The 20,892-nt window shown below is 44.3% G+C and overlaps 1 protein-coding gene across 12 annotated transcripts in view; it reads right to left on the reverse strand.

Annotated features, from left to right (window-relative positions):
* The window catches only part of LOC137524716 (ubiquitin carboxyl-terminal hydrolase 22-A), a 207,824-nt gene that overhangs the window by 141,958 nt on the left and 44,974 nt on the right, over nucleotides 1-20,892 (reverse strand). For all 12 annotated transcript variants that reach the window (XM_068244897.1, XM_068244894.1, XM_068244895.1 and 9 more), the window contains 2 exons: nucleotides 18,306-18,585; nucleotides 5,709-5,841 (listed from right to left, as the gene is read on the reverse strand). In XM_068244897.1, the coding sequence (XP_068100998.1) occupies nucleotides 5,709-5,841; nucleotides 18,306-18,425 (253 nt within the window). In that variant the 5' untranslated portion in view covers nucleotides 18,426-18,585. The remainder of the gene's footprint in view (nucleotides 1-5,708; nucleotides 5,842-18,305; nucleotides 18,586-20,892) is intronic.

Below are 20,892 nucleotides of genomic sequence, written 5' to 3' on the forward strand. Positions count from 1 at the left end.
GTGCAGGGGGACCTTAGGCGGGTTTGGGATAGCAACAGAGGCTGGGCAGTATAGGCAGATCCAGCCTCTGTATGCAGATAACATTCTTTAAACACACCTCGGGTTCTCTTTAAGCTCCTTACGTAGTTCTGTTATCTCTGCCTCTAGCCGACCGTCATGTTCTGTCACCTCCGTCTGGATACCCTGGATTTCAGCATGGGTAGACGAGGTGATGCGGATCGCTAGCTCGTCCAGATCCGCTTTTGTTGGTAGACTAGGCAGTTAATCTCGGATCTTGCTAAGGGACTTCGCTGTAGCCGAGTCTGCATCAGAAGTCTTCTGAACTTTGTTGGAAGGTGGGGGATGCCTCTGCCATCTTAGTCGGGGTTTGTGTAGCCTCGTTTCTCTGTAAGAACTGCTTGACCTTAGATTGTCCCAGGAGAGCTTTTTTTCTGTGCTGTGTCCGTGCTGAGGTTTCTCTTAGATCTACCGGACATCATTAGACGCAGTTACCACTGTGTGTTGAAGGCTTTTTAAGCATTTTCCAGTGAGCGAGGAAGGGAGCTCTTACACAATGCGTCTTCATGCGGCCATCGCTAGCTCCGCCCCCTGATTTCAATATTAACTGTTTTATAGACAACTCAAAAGCCTTTTAGTAGTGCATCCATTTTTGACTTGTCTTAATGTTAATGGACACAAGATGGCAGCAGTGAGCAGCACATTTGGGCACAGAGCATTGGCTGTGATTTTAGTGAATCTTGCATGTATGGGCCTCTTAAATTTTTATATACTGTATTAATTTATATAACATTTTTATGTTAAGACATTTTATTTTTCAATGTTGTGTTCATGACCTTTATGCCATTTTGATGTTACATTTATTTATAGGTTATCCATCCTCTGTTTTTGAATTATGTGGAATGCACTCCTAGTTACATGTACCTAGCCCAGTCCAACAGGCTTGTGGAATTATTATTATTTAGTATTTATATAGCGCCGACATCTTACGCAGCGTGTGTGTGTGTGTGTGTGTGTGTGTGTGTGTGTGTGTGTGTGTGTATAGTATTGTCACTAACTGTTCCTCAAAGGAGCTCACAATCTAATCCCTGCTATTATCATATGTCTATGTATGTATTATGTAGTGTAAGTACTGTAGTCTAGGGCAGTGGTTCCCAACCTTTTCCGGCCCGGGGAACACTTTCTGACCATATTCTTCTCCGGGGAACGGCGCGCGCAGGTGTTTGCGCAACCTAGTGGACAGTGCTGTGCGCAGCAGGCTATTGGGGGCGGGGGGGGGGGGCTGGGGTGTGGCTGCATGGCTAGCATATTTGCCCCAGTATAGGCAGTTTAGTTGCCCCAGTATGGTTAGTATAGTTACCCCAGTATAGTGCCCCAGTATAGCTAGTATAGTCCCAGTATGGATAGGTAGTGCCCCTGTATAGTGCTCAGTATGGGTAGGTAGTGCCCCAGTATAGCCAGTATGTGCACAGTATAGCTAGTATAGTGCCCAGTATAGCTAGCATGGTGCCCAGTATAGCTAGCATGGTGCCCAGTATAGCTAGGTAGTGCCCAGTATAGCTAGTATAGTTGCCCCCAGTATAGCTAGTTTAGTTGCCCCCAGTATAGCTAGTTTAGTTGCCCCCAGTATAGCTAGTTTAGTTGCCCCCAGTATAGCTAGTTTAGTTGCCCCCCAGTATAGATGCCCAGGAGGGGGGAAGCAGCGCTAGAAGGAGGGGCCCCTCCTTCTGCCTCTCTCCCCCTCCATTTAGCGGTGGCAAGTGCGGTCTCGGCGGCGAGGAGAGAGACATGCGCAGAATTACTCACCACTTCCACGTTCCAAGCGCCGGCAGCGTCATGTCATCACAGATCTCCGCCTTCAATGCCGCCCACTGTGCTTCCGCTAATCAGGAAGCACAGTGGGCGGCATTGAAGGCGGAGATCTGACGACAAGACGCTGCCGGCGCTTGGAACGCGGAAGTGGTGAGTAATTCTCCGCATGCCTCCCCGCCGCCGAGCCCGCACTTGCCACCGCTAAATGGAGGGGGAGAGAGGCAGAAGGAGGGGTCCCAGGTGAGGGAGGGGTGGGGGATATTTCCCCCCTCCCCACCGCTGCCCCTCCTTCTAGCGCTGCTTCCCCCCTCCTGCGCCCCTACAGTAGGAACAGTTCTGGCGAGAGGCCAGACCTGTACGGCACACCAGGCAACATGCCGCGGCACAGCATTTGAAAAACGCTTGTCTAGGGCCAATTTAGGGGTGAGCCAATTAACTTATCTGTATGTTTTTGGGATGTTAAAACTCAAGTGAATATCAGTGATCGCTTAACTATAGCAATCGGTGCTGCCTTCATGTCACTTGCAATGTTTGTACATTTGACCTGACGTAGCCACTAGATGGCGGAGATGGCAACATCATTATGTATCTGTATATACAATTCCCATAATTCTTCTTGTACTATCATCTTGGGAAATCGTTAACATGTGATCGACAGCCAATCCAAAGCAGCGCCGACTACCTGACACGCTTCCACTAATTGTGTTGTGCCAGAACAGCGGTAAGGTGATGCGGCTGGCCCAATCACGCTGGTCCAATAGCTTTCAATGGCATTGTAAGCCGAACAGCGCGGGAGCCGGCGGCGACTCCCGGTTAAAGTGGTCTGAAACTCTGACATAACATTCAATAAAAAGGTGTTTTCCTACTTTTTTTTCCATACAGTTATTATATTTGAAACTGGTTGAAACTGAATGCTGACAAAACTGAGGTCCTGTTTGTCCAAAGCCAGTGCTCGCCATCAAAACAGCTCTATCCTAAAGCAACACCAATCAGGATTGGGAATTCAGACATAAACAGCTCCAACCTTGTGCGCAGCCTTGGCGTACTAATCGATGGGGAATTGAGTTTCAGAAACCAAATTTCATCTGTAGTTAAATCTTCCTTCTTTCATCTGAAGAACATTGCAAAGATTAAACATCTGATTCCCCCAGAGGATCTTCAAACCCTAGTCCACGCCTTCATCACATCACGGCTGGACTACTGCAATGCCCTTTATGCTGGCCTCCCCAAAAAAGACCTGCGTCGCCTGCAGTGGCGTAGCTAAGGAGCTATGGGCCCCGGTGCAAGTTTTACATGGGGCCCCCCCCCCCAAGCACTCTATACATAACAATTGATACGGCGCAACAAAACCTGCCAAGGATTTCCACAGTGTCAGAGGTGCAAGTAGGGGATGGGAAGCAGGTTGTTAATGATTACTACTATTTTAAGCATCTATAGAAGTGATTATTATCAACACAGGGCCAATTAAGAGCGAATATTTTGCTTGAAGGAGGGCCCCTCGGGGCCCCTATGGCCCAAGGGCCCCGATGCGGTCGCTACCTCTGCAACCCCTATTGCTACGCCCCTGCAATTAGTGCAGAATGCTGCTGCCAGATTGCTAACAAACCAGCCTCGCCACTGTCACATTACACCGATCCTTCGCTCACTGCACTGGCTACCAGTAGAATGGAGAATACTCTTCAAGATTGGACTGCTGACATTCAAATCCCTGCACAATCTGGGCCCTGGATACATGAAGGACTTGCTGAAGCTGCACCACACCTCTCACAACCTCAGATCAGCAAGTTCTATAAACTTGGTCACTCCCAGAGTGCACCTCAAAAAATCTGGAGACAGAGCCTTCTGTCATGCTGCCCCTACTCTTTGGAACTCCCTACCACACCCAGTAAAGACCGCACCATCCCTGGAGCTATTCAAATCCAGACTGAAAAGCCACCTGTTTAGCCTGGCATTTCCAGATTTATAAAATTCTTCCTCTGTACCACGATGGTCGGAGCCATGCTTATGCGCTTTGAGTCCCACGGGAGAAAAGCGCTTTACAAATATTATTTGTTGTTGTTGATATTTGCTTTTGTGCACAAGTAATATTTTCTGTCTACAAATTACAAGTTTCCTAAGTGTAGTTTATCTTGCCCTGAAAGCTGCCATTGCATTTTATTCGTTTTCTATTATAACTGCTTATTATAAATGAAAATCTAATGAGCTATTCTGAACTCTGTGTGCCTGAAGCAGAGACAGCTTTCAGAGAGTGTTTGTTTACATTCCAGTGTTGATACATTTGTGTTTACCAAGTAAAAAAAGATACTGTTATCTCCAGGTTGGATGCGGATTTGAAGCTGAATAGCAGGACAAAATGCTTTAACCATTTCAGTGATGTTCTGCTAGAATTGTTTTCTGGGATAGTAGCTATAAAGCTGCAAGGAATCTTTTAGAGTTACCGTATATACTCTTATATAAACAGACTCGTGTATAAGCCAAGATACCCACTTTTCCCTCAGAAACCAGGAAAAAGCGATTGACTTACTATAAGCCCCCTCCCGAATATAGCCCCCACCACAGTAGCAGATGTTCCCCCTGTACAAGTCAGACCCCTCCACATAGCCAGATGTGCCCCAGGATCATACAGCTATGTCTTAAGAAGCCACTAGATTGTGTCATCGATATGAGACAGCGATTGCCACACAGGAAGACTCCACGATCATTGCACCGCTGACGTTGCTTGCTTGCTCCGTTCCACAAGCCAGGGGACATAGGCAGTCTTGAGCAGCGCACTCTGCACACCATGTTGCAGGGGATGGGGGGCACTGACACAGCAGGGCGCCAGCTGGCAAGAGCAGGATCACTAGTGCACCATCTTATACTCCTCTGCCATTAACAAAACCTGCTCCACCATCTGTTCTGCTCAACTGACTCACATATAAGCCGGAGGGATAACTTTTAAACATTTCTAATGCTGAAAAAATAGGCTTATACGCAAGTATATAAAGGAAGTAGAAATGCTGACCTTCAGACCACTTTAAAGGGAACCTTAACTGAACAAAAAAAAAAGTTTCACTTACCCGGGGCTTCCACCGGCCCCCTGTAGCCGTCCTGTGCCCGCGCAGTCACCAATCATCTGGTCCCCTGTTCACCGTGGCTCAGTTTAGTTTTCGGCAATACGCCTGCGCGCGTCCTTAATCGTGCTGACCCTGTGGCCGGCTTGCGTCTGCGCAGCACACATTAGTACGCACAGTTACGCATACTGCGTGGGGCAATACGGCCCCAGTGCAGGACCGCGACCAGGAACGTGCAACGAAACTGAGCCAAGGTGGGACTCAAAATGTATCAAAATAAAAATCTATTTAATTTTACTATGTAAAAGTGTATGATGGTGTATTTGGGTGTATTTTACTTTTTGGCCACAAGATGGCTCCACGATTATTTCCCGAGTACTTTTAAAAGTAGACGGGAACTAGTGTTAAACGGTTTACTTTCAGTTTTGTGTAATGCGAGTATATATTACGCCCCTGATCTGCAAGTGAAGTATGGGCGTGTATATATACAGTACATAGCAAGGATCCGGAACTGGTTAATATTCTTGTTTTAGAGTGGTTTAATAAACTATTCCCCTCTGTGTTTTGAATTAAGCCCGACTTCATTTATATATGCATAGTGGTAGCCACTTGTCCCCATCTTTAAGCACTAGGTGTCTGCAGGCTACATAGAGGCTGGTATTCAAATAGACAGCACAGAAGAATACATATTGCTTGATTACAGTCCATTGGAATCCTTTGGCTGATAGATTTTATCTCTACCAGCACTCATATAGTCCTTATTTTCTATAAGTACTTTATATTTTCAGGTTGAACCCAATGGACTTATGTCTTTTTCCAAGCCAACTAACTATGCAAACCACTTACCTAGATTATGTCTTTTAAGCTTTGCGTGTTCGTGAATGTGTTTCTTAGTAAAACAACCAAAGAATACACAGTACAAGCAAGAATGAAGTCTGTTCAGATGAGCACCACACATATGACAGACACACGATTTAGCCTGTTAAAAGGAAAAAAAAGTGATAAGTTTACATGAATTAACCATCTTCATGTACTAACAGTATTCAAATGATATTCTACAATTTTTGCAAGGAAGCAGTACAACCAAGTAGTGAAAATAGCTTCATTGATGTGATGATGCTTTGATAGCTAGCTCAAGGTCCGCTTCACAGGAGCATTGTGTTAGAGTGATAATCTGTAGCATGCAGAGTAAGGGAGCATAGGCAAAAACATAGTGCAAATCACAAGATATTTTACGGTTCCAAATGAAAGCAATTTCTTGGCAATAACAACGTGGTAAAAGCAACCGATTACAATTTGAACACAAGAGCCTGCACCATTTGCAAAAAAGAGAGAGATCTGTAATGGTTCGAAGAACTCCCCTCATCTACCAGGCAAGAATCATTAATACACAGATTGGCTAGCTGTACGGGAAAGGCCAGTCAAAACAATCAAGGATGATCATTGTAGATAACTAATTGCTAAAAATAGTTTTAGCCAGTGACATTTCTGAATGCAATTTAATGCTGGGAAAAACACGGGTCGATTCTGGCGCTGGATTCTACGCCCGGTCGTTTTGCCCACTCGATTCTCTTATGTTTTTTCAATTAACTTAAATGGTGAATCGACCGGCAAAACGATCGAACTGTGATCGGACATGTCGGAAAGTATCTAACCATCTTAATGGCTCAGAATCGATCCGTGTATTCCCAGCATAAGACCTATAAAACTGATCGATATTAAAACTACCCAAATTACACACTAAGGGCCGTAAGATTCTCAATGCACCCATCACCTCTGAGGAGGATGAAGCCACAATCAAAAAGCTTAAATCTGTCAAAGCTCCAGGCCCTGACTGCTATTCCGCATCTTACTATAAAAAAATACCAACACCTCCTGACATCTCGTCTTACCTCTTGCCTAAACCACAATCAATTACCATCCCCCTCCCCCCCCCCCCCCCCCCCCCGCAGGAATTCATAGAATCCACTATCTCTCTCATCCCTAAGCCAGGCAAAGACCCTCAATCCGCAAAAAATGTTCACCTCTTTGGTCAACCTTGACTACAAATACTCGCATAAATACTTGTGACCAGGTTGAACAAGCTCCTCCCCGATTTAATTTCTAAAGACCAGGTTGGATTTACTCCACACCTCCAGGCCTCAGACAATGTTAGGCGAAATGTACTCATCAAACATACCAATGCCACCAAAACACCCTTGTACTAACTATAGACATTGAAAAGGCTTTTGACAGCCTCTCCTGGCCAAACATGTTCCAAGTATTAATCAATGCTGGTCTCTCAGGTCCCTTCTTAACCACTATTAAACATATCTAATCTGTCCCAGCTGCCTCCCTAAGAATAGGGAGCTCTCAAACTAAATCCTTCACTATCAAAAGAGGGACTAGGCAAGGCTGTCCCCTTTCACCAGCCCTCTTTGCCCTTGCCATAGAACCCCTAGCGGAATACATTAGAACTTCTCCAGGTATCACAGGCTACCCCGCTAGGCAATCTTAACCCAAAACTTACCTTATTTGTGGACAATATCCTCCTGACCCTTTCCAATCCCCTAATATCTATTCCTAGACTACTAGCTTTGCTCTCATTATTTGGTAGTCACTCCGGCCTAAACGTTAAAGACAAACCAGAAATCATGTGCAGTAACACCCCCAGAGCAAGCACTACATATAGCTTCAGCATTTTAATTCCAGCTATGTGACCATTACATTTCCTATCTTGGCATTCAACTCACTAATAGCTATGATTCACTCTATAGGTTTAACTACATCCCCCTACTCGAGAAACTTACACAGGATCTCCTATCCTGGGATTTCCCGTCTATATCATGGGCCGGTAGAATCACTGCAGTTAAGATGACTATGCTACCCCGTATCCCCTATTTTTTTTTGGGTCCTTCCCATTTCAGTCAGGATTAGCGACTTACACAAATTACAGGTGGCCATTTTCAACAACATATGAGCAAACAGAAGACCACGTATACCCTGTAGGATATTAACGCAGAATGAAACCCAGCATTTCTTCTTTGCTCTAATAGATTATTTACAGCATATTATATACAACCAGCATTTTTTTTTTACTAGAACAAGATTCAAAGGGTTACACACAGGACTTAGAAGCTTCCCAGCCAGCAAAGCTGGACGCATCAGAAGTTGTAGATAATGTTATCTTGTGTTTAAATGTATCAAGTGAGGAATGTAAATAAACACTTCTCCTACACTGCAGGGTCTCCTGAACAAAGTCAGGCAATTTAGAAAGCAGTTCTGCTTGTTAGAACATGAATAAAGCAGTTATAAATTAAAATGCAAAGTCAGCTTTCAGAGCAAAAAAAAAAAAAAAGTGTACTTTGGGAACATATAATTTCTAAATGAATACTAATACTTATGCAGAAAAGCAAATATGATAACCGTATGGCACATAATATTCAATATAAACATGTTTTCCTACTTTTTATATAAGGGTTTTATACCGCTTTAATGCTGCATAAGCGTGATGGAGGACTATCTGTCCCCAATCTTTATAAATATTACAGAGCTTCTCAAATTGCCCAAATCACGTTGATCTATGCTAATCGGCATACTCCCTCTTGGGTTAGTATTGAAAACCATCTACTTAAACCATTCTCCTGGAAGGGTCTGCTTTGGTCTCTGGGACCCCATATGCCTTATATACAGAAACTATCCCCTCTAACTGCACATGCCTTGCGGGTTTGGAGGAGCTTAAAGAGGAACTGTCACGAAAATCTTAAAATTTAAAAACACCTACAAATAGGAAGTACATTTTTCACTGAGCAGAATGAGCCATAAATTACTTTTCTCCTATGTTGCTGTCACTTACAGTAAGTAGTAGAAATCTGACATTACCAACAGATTTTGGACTAGCCCAACTTTTCATAGGGGGGTACTCAGGGTTTTCTTTATTTTAAAAAGCACTTAGTGAATGGCAGTTGCTTCGTCCAACTGTCAAAATAGTGTGCAGCAAGCAGGGAGGCTGGCTAGCATCTTTGTATTAATAATTTTCAGGGAATGTCTTTATAAAGAATAAGGGCCATGCTGAAAATCCCCCATGAAGAGATGGACTAGCCCAAAACCTGTCGGTAATGTCAGATTTCTACTACCTACTGTAAGTGACAGCAACATAGGGGAAAAGTAATTTATGGTTCATTTTACTCTGGGAGAAGTGTACTTCTTATTTGTATGCGTTTTAAATTTTAAGATTTTCGTGACAGTTCCTCTTTAAGATTCCAATCTAAACTCCAAATTCCCACATCAAGACTAACTGAACTCTTTGGTAACCCAGACTTTGGCCTCAATTTACCAGAGGAGAGTTAGTAAGATATAAAAGGTTGGTATTATATCTCATGCAGTATTTTAACACTTTGTTTGCAATTCACCACTGTGAGAGGATAGAGAGGAGTGTTCGGTAGCAGACGATAATGGAGCGATATGGATGCGAAAACCAAGCGATAAACGGTGGATAGTTATGCGGTGTTAGTGATTTGCATCCGATACTTTGCCTCTCTGGATGCTGGAAGTAAAGGATTGTGGGTGGGTAGGCGGTGGTTATTACCAGCATGTGCCCGCAGGGAGTTTCCCTCCCTGTTTTTTGACCCTCTCCTTCCATTACAAATCCCTCCCTCCATTCTGCATATTTAGCATACTAAGCAATATTAAGCATTTACAATATTAAGTGGATGGATGAAACGGAGGAGGTATTTGGATACATTTTCACACTCACTCCCGATGAAAAATGTATCCAGTTTCCTCCGTTTCACTCATCCACTTCATATTGTAAATGCTTAATATTGCTTAGTATGCTTAATATTGTAAATGGGCTGCTCTTTGGTGCCTGAAATATGTACAGTATAGGCTGCTACTGTGTGTTGCTAGTAAACTAGCTGCAGAGTGAGCTGCAGCAGCTGTGAGAAAAACCAAATATCTCCAGGTACATTCAGAGGATAAATAGATGAAAAAATAACGAATGGCCACACACCCTTTTGTCCCTGGTGAATTGTGATTTTGAGAAAAAATAACGACTATCGCCTATTTATCACATTTATCGCATGGATTTCTCTCTGTCGATATTTCACCCTATAATTCTGGAGAATTGCTATTTGGAGATATCACAGGAGGTAAATTACCTCCCATGAGATAATAGGTCGGTAACCTCTGGTGAATTGAGGCCTTTATCCTTGGTTTGGACCCCTCAGCTTTTTACTGGTGGAAAAAATCAAATCCTTACCACTAACAAGTGGTCTGAATGCTCTCTGAAATTTTTAGATGTCACCAACGTCACCACTTCTTCCACTCTTTCCAGGTACCCTCTCTGGATACCCCCTTCACATTTTTTGAAACAAGCCATCTTCATGACCCACTCATGCCAGGTCTTATTTCTTATCTATATTCCATACAAAATCAACCTCCTGACTGTTAAATATGCCTTCATGAGATCCTGGGAGTCATATGGGTGAGATCCTTGCATGGGAAGAATGGAGGAAGTCCTTTAAATCTTTATCAAAAAGGGAGCCTCCAGACAACTGCGATGAAAGTTTCCCTCCGCCCTCTTCATCGTACCTACTTCGTTCCAGAAAGGTTAGCCCCTCTGCTACTCATCTCTGCTTCCGGGGCTGTGCTGCCACTGGTTCCTTACTATATGTTTGGTGGGATTGTCCAGTGGCTTCGCAGCTCTGGACGAGAATAGAGAGATTACTCTCCAGGGTCCTAAACACCTTTATCACTAAAGACATTACAATGTTTCAATTGGGTATTAAACCTCAAGGTATGAAACCTGCTGCTCACAACTTGTCCCAGCACATTCTAGCTTCGGCAAAAGTTTTCATAGCATCTCAATGGAAACAACCTTCACTAGATTTTACACGCATCGAACATCTCACATAAAAAAAATGATATACAGTATGAGCGTATAAATACAAGAATTGCCGATACCCTTCCACATTTCGAAAAGGTGTGGCAACCGTGGGTAGATTACAGGGGTGACCTACAAAGGTTTCATATCCTTAATGATCGACCTACCTGGATTCCTGCCTTCCTTCATTTGTAATCAAAACCCGTATTGCACACTTGTTACTTTTTCTAGGTATCTAATGACTATCAAAAGACGATACCCCTCATTTCTTATATTTTGTGCTCTAATACAGTTATACTTATGCTCTTCCATAATTATATTTACATTTCCGCATTTCAATTTTTTTTACGGTTTTATTTTAATTGGTATTGTTAATTAAACTTTACTTCATCTGTAATGATGATAATAGCATTTATGTCATGTTGGGCATGTCCAGCTTTTTTCATTTTGCTGTTCTATTATATGTGCTCAAAAAGTTTTTCTTGAACACTAAAACTGACAGATAAAGGTCACCTGAGATGGCTTTGCACAATGGCACTTGACTGCTACCCCTAAAATTTGAAATACCACACTGACCAGGACTAGATCCAGAGCTCCAGTGACACATCAAATGTAATTTGCCAACCGGTTAGAATTTGTCCTCAAAGAATAGAGCAGTTTTTAATGGTCACCAGGTGCGCTTTAAGTTCCTATTGTACATGGTATGGTAGTGCCTTGAAGAGATCCCAGGGAATCAGATGTACCGTATATTCCGGCGTATAAGACGACTGGGCGTATAAGACGACCCCCCAACTTTTCTAGTTAAAATATAGAGTTTGGGATATACTCACCGTATAAGACTACCCCTCTTCTAACGCACACCAAATTAAAAAAAAATCATGTACTGGTGCTATGTATGAACAGATACTGGTGCTGTACTGTATGTGTTACCCAGTATATAACAGTATATAGTCAATTGACTTGTTGCATTGGTCAACTCTCCTTAAAGAGACACTGAAGCGAAAAAAAAATGATGATATTGTGATTTGTATGTGTAGCACAGCTAAGAAATAAAACATTAAGATCAGATACATCAGTGTAATTGTTTCCAGTACAGGAAGAGTCAAGAAACTCCAGTTGTTATCTCTATGCAAACAAGCCATTAAGCTCTACGACTTTCAAAGTCGTGGAGAGGGCTGTTATCTGACTTTTATTATCTCAACTGTAAGTAAACAGTTTTCTTTTTATCTGCCAGAGGAGAGGTCATTAGGTCACAGACTGCTCTGAAAGAACCATTTTGAATGCAGAGTGTTGTGTAATCTGCACATGTTAGAGAATGATGCAATGTTAGAAAACACACTATATACCTGAAAATAAAAATATGAGAATATTTTCTTTGCTGCTAATCTTCTACTAATTATTCATAGTACACAACCAATTCATTATATCATATATATTTTTTGCGCTTCAGTGTCTCTTTAAGTAGACTGGTCAGCTCTCCTTGTCTACCTGTTTATCAGAGCAGTATGGAAGAATAGATTGCGCTCCCTCAGCAGTGAGATCTGAGAGGCGGTAACAGGATAGGTCGTACCACCCGGCATCAATGACACCCGGCGTATAAGACGACCCCCAACTTTTCAGAAGATTTTCAAGGGTTAAAAAGTAGTCTTATACGCAGGAATATACTGTATGTTCAAACATTAACTTTTAGCTGTGGTCAGATCTTAGAAGGGCTCAAGCTTAGAGGAAACTATAAAATAATAATCTTACATTTATTTTTACATGGACAACTTATTTGCACCCTCAGTTAGAATTTTAGTTTCAAAACTATTTGATTACATCAGCAGATAGAAGAAACGTTAGAACTTTTTTCAAAAAGACAATAGATAATTTGGCCTAAATTATACAGTATGAGTACATGTAGGTAGAATCAACTATTCATATACATAAACAGTATGAAGGCAGGTCAAAGTAGCAGCAGAATATGTCCAGGTAGGATATTTAAGAAAGTGCATATTTTGTCAAATGAAACTTGTGTCAACTTTGTGACATCTGAGACGTCAACCAAGGATCCCATACTTTAGGAAAGTGCACTAGGCGATCTAAAATAACATTCATTTTCTCATATCATAGTTTTGTTCATACTATCAAGAATCAATTTAAAAACTAGGTTTGGTTGCAGCCATTGGCGTGCAATATGCTTCAGTGGTAATATATTGTATCAACTTATGTTGCGCATGTTTGACTATATCTAGCTTAATGCTTAACCACTTCACGACCGCCCCCAGCCGATGGGCGGCGGCAAAGTCCGGGCCCAAGACCGCAATACGCCCATCGGCGGGGGCGGCTGCGGGAGTGGCTATGCGGCGATCGCGTCATTCGTGACGCGATCAGCCGCCGGGGACTGGCTCCGCCCCCCGTTCGCTGTAACCCGCCGGCGGTTCGGAAGCGCCGGCGGGTTACTAGCACCCGGATCGCCGCGTGTACTGTGTATAATAGGCTTTGTAATGTATACAAAGCCTATTATACTGGCTGCCTCCTGCCCTGGTGGTCCCAGTGTCCGAGGGACCACCAGGGCAGGCTGCAGCCACCCTAGTCTGCACCCAAGCACACTGATTTCCCCCCCCCTGCCCTCTGATCGCCCACAGCACCCCTCAGACCCCCCCCTGCCCACCCCCCAGACCACTGTTTGCACCCAGTCACCCCCCTAATCACCCATCAATCACTCCCTGTCACTATCTGTCAACGCTATTTTTTTTTTTAGTCCCTAATCTGCCCCCTACTCCCTCCTGATCACCCCCCCACCCCGTGTACTGTATGCATCTATCCCCCCTGATCACCTGTCAATCACCCGTCAATCACCCCCTGTCACTGCCACCCATCAATCAGCCCCTAACCTGCCCCTTGCGGGCAATCTGATCACCCACCCACTCCAATAGATCGCCCGCAGATCCATTGTTTACATCTATTCTCTCCTCTAAACACCCACTAATTACCCATCAATCACCCCCTATCACCACCTGTCACTGTTACCCATCAGATTAGACCCTAATCTGCCCCTTGCGGGCACCCAATCACCCGCCCACACGCTCAGATTGCCCTCAGACCCCCCCTTATCAATTCGCCAGTGCAATATTTACATCTGTTATTCCCTGTAATAACCCACTTATCACCTGTCAATCACCCATCAATCACCCCCTGTCACTGCCACCTATTAATCACCCCTGTTACTGCCACCCATCAAACAGCCCCTAACCTGACCCTTGCGGGCAATCTGATCACCCACCCACACCAATAGATCGCCCGCAGATCCGACATTAGATCACCCCCCAAGTGCAGTGTTTACATCTCTTCTCTCTTTTAAACACCCACTAATTACCCATCAATCACCCCCTATCACCACCTGTCACTGTTACCCATCAGATTAGACCCTAATCTGGCCCTTGCGGGCACCCAATCACCCGCCCACACGCTCAGATTGCCCTCAGACCCCCCCTTATCAATTCGCCAGTGCAATATTTACATCTGTTATTCCCTGTAATAAGCCACTGATCACCTGTCAATCACCCATCAATCACCCCCTGTCACTGCCACCCACCAATCACCCCCTGTCACTGCCACCCATCAAACAGCCCCTAACCTGCCCCTTGCGGGCAGTCTGATCACCCACCCACACCAATAGATCGCCCGCAGATCCGACATCAGATCACCGCCCAAGTGCAGTGTTTACATCTCTTCTCTCCTCTAAACACCCACTAATTACCCATCAATCACCCATCAATCACCCCCTACCACCACCTGTCACTGTTACCCATCAGATTAGACCCTAATCTGCCCCTTGCGGGCACCCAATCACCCGCCCACACCTCAGAACGCCCTCAGACCCCAGCCCTGATCACCTCGCCAGTGCATTGCTTGCATCTATTTCCCCCCTCTAATCACACCTTGAGACACCCATCAATCACCTCCTGTCACCCCCTAGCACACTTACCCATCAGATCAGGCCCTAATTTGCCCCGTGTGGGCTCCTGATCACTCGGCCAAACCCTCAGATCCCCCTCAGACCCCCTTCCGATCACCTCCCCAGTGCATTGATTGCATCTATTTTCCCCTCCAACCGCCCCCTGAGACACCCATCAATCACCTCCTGTCACCCCCCCTAGCACTCCTATCCATCAGATCAGGCCCAATACATCCTGTCATCTAAGAGGCCACCCTGCTTATGACCGATTCCACAAAATTTGCCCCCTCATAGACCACCTGTCATCAAAATTTGCAGATGCTTATACCCCTGAACAGTCATTTTGAGAAATTTGGTTTCCAGACTACTCACAGTTTTGGGCCCGTAAAATGCCAGGGCAGTATAGGAACCCCACAAGTGACCCCATTTTAGAAAGAAGACACCCCAAGGTATTCTGTTAGGTGTATGATGAGTTCATATAATATTTTATTTTTTGTCAAAAGTTAGCGGAAATTGGATTTTTATTGTTTTTTTCACAAAGTGTCATTTTTCACTAACTTGTGACAAAAAATAAAATCTTCTATGAACTCACCATACCCCTAACAGAATACCTTGGGGTGTCTTCTTTCTAAAATGGGGTCACTTGTGGGGTTCCTATACTGCCCTGGCATTTTAGGGGCCCTAAACCGTGAGGAGTAGTCTAGAAAACAAATGCCTCAAAATGACCTGTGAATAGGACGTTGGGCCCCTTAGCGCACCTAGGCTGCAAAAAAGTGTCACACATGTGGTATCGCCATACTCAGGAGAAGTAGTATAATGTGTTTTGTGGTGTATTTTTACACATACCCATGCTGGGTGGGAGAAATCTCTCTGTAAATGGACAATTGTGTGTAAAAAAAAATCAAATAATTGTCATTTACAGAGATATTTCTCCCACCCAGCATGGGTATGTGTAAAAATACACCCCAAAACACATTATACTACTTCTCCTGAGTACGGCGGTACCACATGTGTGGCACTTTTTTGCACCCTAAGTGCGCTAAGGGGCCCAAAGTCCAATGAGTACCTTTAGGATTTCACAGGTCATTTTGCGACATTTGGTTTCAAGACTACTCCTCACAGTTTAGGGCCCCTAAAATGCCAGGGCAGTATAGGAACCCCACAAATGACCCCATTTTAGAAAGAAGACACCCCAAGGTATTCCGTTAGGAGTATGGTGAGTTCATAGAAGATTTTATTTTTTGTCACAAGTTAGCGGAAAATGACACTTTGTGAAAAAAAACAATTAAAATCAATTTCCGCTAACTTGTGACAAAAAAAAAAAATCTTCTATGAACTCACCATACATCTAACGGAATACCTTGGGGTGTCTTCTTTCTAAAATGGGGTAATTTGTGGGGTTACTATACTGTCCTGGCATTTTAGGGGCCCTAAACCGTGAGGAGTAGTCTTGAAACTAAATTTCTCAAAATGACCTGTGAAATCCTAAAGGTACTCATTGGACTTTGGGCCCCTTAGCGCAGTTAGGGTGCAAAAAAGTGCCACACATGTGGTATCGCCGTACTCGGGAGAAGTAGTATAATGTGTTTTGGGGTGTATTTTTCCACATACCCATGCTGAGTGGGAGAAATATCTCTATAAATAGACAATTGTGTGTAAACAAAATAAAAAAATTGTCATTTACGGAGATATTTCTCCCACCCAGCATGGGTATGTGTAAAAATACACCCCAAAACACATTATACTACTTTTCCTGAGTACGGCAATACCACATGTGTGGCACTTTTTTGCAGCCTAACTGCGCTAAGGGGCCCAAAGTCCAATGAGCATCTTTAGGTTTACAGGGGTGCTTACAATTAGGCACCCCCCAAAATGCCAGGACAGTGAACACACCCCACAAATGACCCCATTTTGGAAAGTAGACACTTCAAGGTATTCAGAGAGGAGCATAGTGAGTCCGTGGCAGATTTCATTTTTTTTTGTCGCAAGTTAGAAGAAATGGAAACTTTTTTTTTTTTTTTTTTTTTTTTCCACAAAGTGTCATTTTCCGCTAACTTGTGACAAAAAATAAAATCTTCTATGAACTCACCATGCCTCTCACTGAATACTTTGGGATGTCTTCTTTCCAAAATGGGGTCATTTGGCGGGTATTTGTACTATCCTGGAATTTTAGCCCCTCATGAAACCTGACAGGTGCGCAGAAAAGTCATAGATGCTTGAAAATGGGAAAATTCACTTTTGGCACCATAGTTTGTAAACGCTATAACTTTTACCCAATCCAATAAATATACACTGAATGGTTTTTTTTTATCAAAGACATGTAGCAGAATAACTTTCGCGCTCAAGTGTATAGGAAATTTTACTTTATTTGAAAAATGTCAGCACAGAAAGTTAAAAAAGTCATTTTTTTGACAAAATTCATGTCTTTTTTGATGAATATAATAAAAAGTAAAACTCGCAGCAGCAATCAAATAGCATCAAAAGAAAGCTGTATTAGTGACAAGAAAAGGAGGTAAAATTCATTTAGGTGGTAGGTTGTATGACCGAGCATTAAACCGTGAAAGCTGCAGTGGTCTGAGTGGAGAAAAAGGCTCTGGTCCTTAAGGGGCGAAAAGACTGTGGTCCTCAAGTGGTTAAGGCTACTTTCCCACCAAGACGTTGCGTTTTAGGGGACGTTAAGGTCGCATAACATGCCCCTAAAGCAACGCGTGGTGGTGTTGAAGTTGGACGTCAGATTGAGCTGCGTTATGCAGCTCTCAAAGCAGCCGCTCCAGGTTAGTAATAGGAAGTCCAGATCTTTTTAAGGATTCGGATCATTTGAACTTTGATCTTTGAACCGAATCATTTTACATTAGGGAAGCAGACTGGGTGAAATGATTAGCAGAACAGGACTTTCCCTGCACTGTACATTCTGTATTTTCCTGTTTCTTCCAGACAGACATCCACTGTGAACTGAATCTTTCATTGTGATGATCCGGATGATTCGACTCACAAAAAAGATCCGGATCAAATGAACGATTCGTTCATGATCCGGACAACACTACAGTCCCACCACGAGTCTCCTCAGTGCAGTGAATATTAATTAGCCATGTGGCTGGCGCAGAGGAGGAGGGGAGACCTCCTCCTCCAACATTACTGAGCATGTGCAAATAGTCTAACGTGGCTTTAGCCCAGTATTATGTACAGCATGCAGCACTTTGTTTAAACGTGCTGCGTTACTATCTAACGCAACGTGTGCACTGTGAAACAGCACATTGATTTTACAGTGCTGTGAGTTAGGCTGCGTTACTGGCTGCTGTAACGTGGGACTTTAACGTCCCACTGTGAAACCAGCCTAAAAGTAGAATCTTTGGGTCCATATTCGTGTCAATGTTTAGTGTTTTATCAGTCTAGAAAATTTACGCCATAGGTTAGTGACCCTTGGGAGGTTCCACCAGATGTGGAAGAAAGTGCCCCTAATATGACAGCCTCTAAAACACGGACAGGATTTAGTATGGTCTATAAGGTGCAATTTTGAAGGAGTCATAAATCCTATGGAGTATATGCAACAACCTCAGCTAGAATTTTGAGGAATTCAATTTAAAATGATCTCAATTACATGAAATTGAACAGTTCCTGTAGTTACTGGATTCATATTTACCTTTCTTTTCCTTGTTTCGGGTGTCCCACTCCACACAAAGCACTGGTAGATTGCACGTAGGTTCTGCTTCCAATTTTCCACTTTAAAGCTGTTCACATGGGAGCAGCCGGCCGGACTCATGACAAATCCACATAAACTTTCTGAGATCGGGGGTCCGAAGACACAAGTGGCAGTTTTTCAAAGGAGGAGGAGGACAGGGCTAAATGCCCCGCCCCCCTCCTTTAGGATCTCCAAGCTTCTCCAAGAAGATCACAGCTAAGGCATGAGTGATATCTATGTCCTGCAAACAAATAAAAGAAGCAGATGGCAGTTACTAAAAGTTTCAGCATTTAATTATTTCAAACCTATGCATGGTAAAGTTTAAGATCACTAAGTAAATGGAGGGAATAAAAAAAAAAATTCCAAGAGTAATTGTTTACTAAAGCATATTGTATTTCCAAATAAGCCGTATCTGGAAAACATCCAGGCAAATTTAGAACAAAATTTTAACCAAATGGTATGGTAGCAGGTTTTATCCCACGCAGGTCAGATTTTTTTTTTTTTTTTAAACATACACACATTGTTTAAAGTGTACCAGAGACGAGAAGCATCTCAGGTACCATACTTACCTGGGGGCTTCCATAAGTTCCCTTGAGGCTGTTCATCCCTCGCAGTCTGCCTGGGTGGCTCTTGTCACTTACAATTCAGCCCACCCAGGGAGACGGCGAGGGACGAGCGGCCTCAAGGGGGCCAAAAGAGAACCAGAGGTGGGTTTGTGACAATATTAGGACACAGAGGCACATTCTGCATACAATCACCAGCCTCCATGTCCTTACAGTGTGCCCCCAGGCTCCCCCCCCCCCGTATTCTACTGTCCCCATTATAAAAACCGCCAGGCTAGCTACACGCAGACTGTCGCTAGTCTGCCGTTTACCTTCTGGCTGCCACTCACTGCTGCTCCCTCGCCTCCTGCATAGAGTGGCTCCCCGTCTCTGTCCCTTCCCTCCCCACCTCCGTAAGCTTCCACCAATCGGTTTACAGAGGGGGGAAGGGACAGAGGCGCAATGAGGAGTGGCAGTGAGTGGCAGCCAGAAGGTAAACCGCAGACTAGTGACAATCTGCGTGTCGCTAGCCTAGCAGTTTTTTTATAATGGGGACACACTAAGGACATAGAGGCTGGTGATTGTATGCAGAAAGTGCCTCTGTGTCCTAATATTGATGTCACAAACCCACCTCGGGTTCTCTTTAACCTCCTTGCCGGTCTAAAAAATCCGGCAAGGAGGCAGCGCCGCACTTTTTAAAAATTTTTTTTTTTTTTTTAAATCCTGTAGCGAGCCCAGGGCTCGCTACATGATAGCCGCTAAGCGGTGGCATCCCCCCACCCACTCCGATCGCCTTTGGCGATCAGAGTATGCAGGGAATCCCGTTGAGAACGGGATTTCCTGCAGGGCTTCCCCGGTCGCCATGGCGACCGGGCGGGATGACGTCACTGACGTCGTGACGTCAGAGGGAACCCCGATCCGCCCCTTAGCGCTGCCTGGCACTGATTGGCCAGGCTGCGCAGGGGTCTGGGGCGGGGGGGGCGGCTCGGCGGGTAGCGGCGGCGATCGCGTACTACAAGCAGCTAGCAAAGTGCTAGCTGCGTGTAGGGAAAAAAAAAATTATGCAAATCGGCCCAGCGGGGCCTGAGATATCCTCCTGCGCAGGTTACCCCGAGCTGAGCTCGGGATAACCGGCAAGGAGGTTAAAGGGAAGGTTCAAGCAAAATAAAAAAATGAGTTTCACTTACCTGGGGCTTCTACCAGCCCCATGCAGCCATCCTGTGCCCTTATTGTCACTCACTGCTGCTCCATTCCCCCGCTGGCAGCTTGCAGATCTCGGAGGTCGGCGGGTCGCATTGCGTACATTTTTACGCATTCCCACTAGTGCAGGAACATCAACACATACATTTTTACGCGTTACTGGTTTAATGCGTACATTTTTACGCATTGAACCAGTAACGCGTAAAAATGTATGTGTTAATGTTCCTGCACTAGCGGGAATGCGTAAAAATGTACGCAATGCGTCCTGCCGACCTCCGAGGTCGGCAACCTGCCAGTGGGGGACTGGAGCAGCAGTGAGTGACAATAAGGGCACAGGATGGCTGCATGGGGCTGGTAGAAGCCCCAGGTAAGTGAAACTCATTTTTTTATTTTGCTTGGACATTCCCTTTAAGGAAGCCCCAGGTAAGTAAGAAACCTGAGACCCTTCTCGTTCAGGTTCCCTTTAATGGACAGTCAGCTGCATATCAGATCCACTGGGATGAATCTGAAAGATTGACACACTTTTAGCCACAGACCCTGCACAGATCAGGTGTTTCTGACATTATTGTGAGATCAGACTGGATTGGTTGCATGCTTGTTCCAAGTGTTCGATTCAGACACTACTGCAGCCAAATAGATCAGCAGGACTGCCAGGCAACTGGTAATGTTTATTAGGAAAATAAATATTACCCCCTCCCTATTCTTCTCACTTCAGTTGTCTAAGGTTTTTTCCTCAAATCCTACTTTGTCTAAAAGTAATATTCTCTAGGCGAGCTCTAGGCGATTTCAGGATCCTGGCCCTGTGG

Source organism: Hyperolius riggenbachi, chromosome 7 (genome assembly GCF_040937935.1).
Source record: "Hyperolius riggenbachi isolate aHypRig1 chromosome 7, aHypRig1.pri, whole genome shotgun sequence".
Lineage (NCBI taxonomy): Eukaryota > Metazoa > Chordata > Amphibia > Anura > Hyperoliidae > Hyperolius > Hyperolius riggenbachi.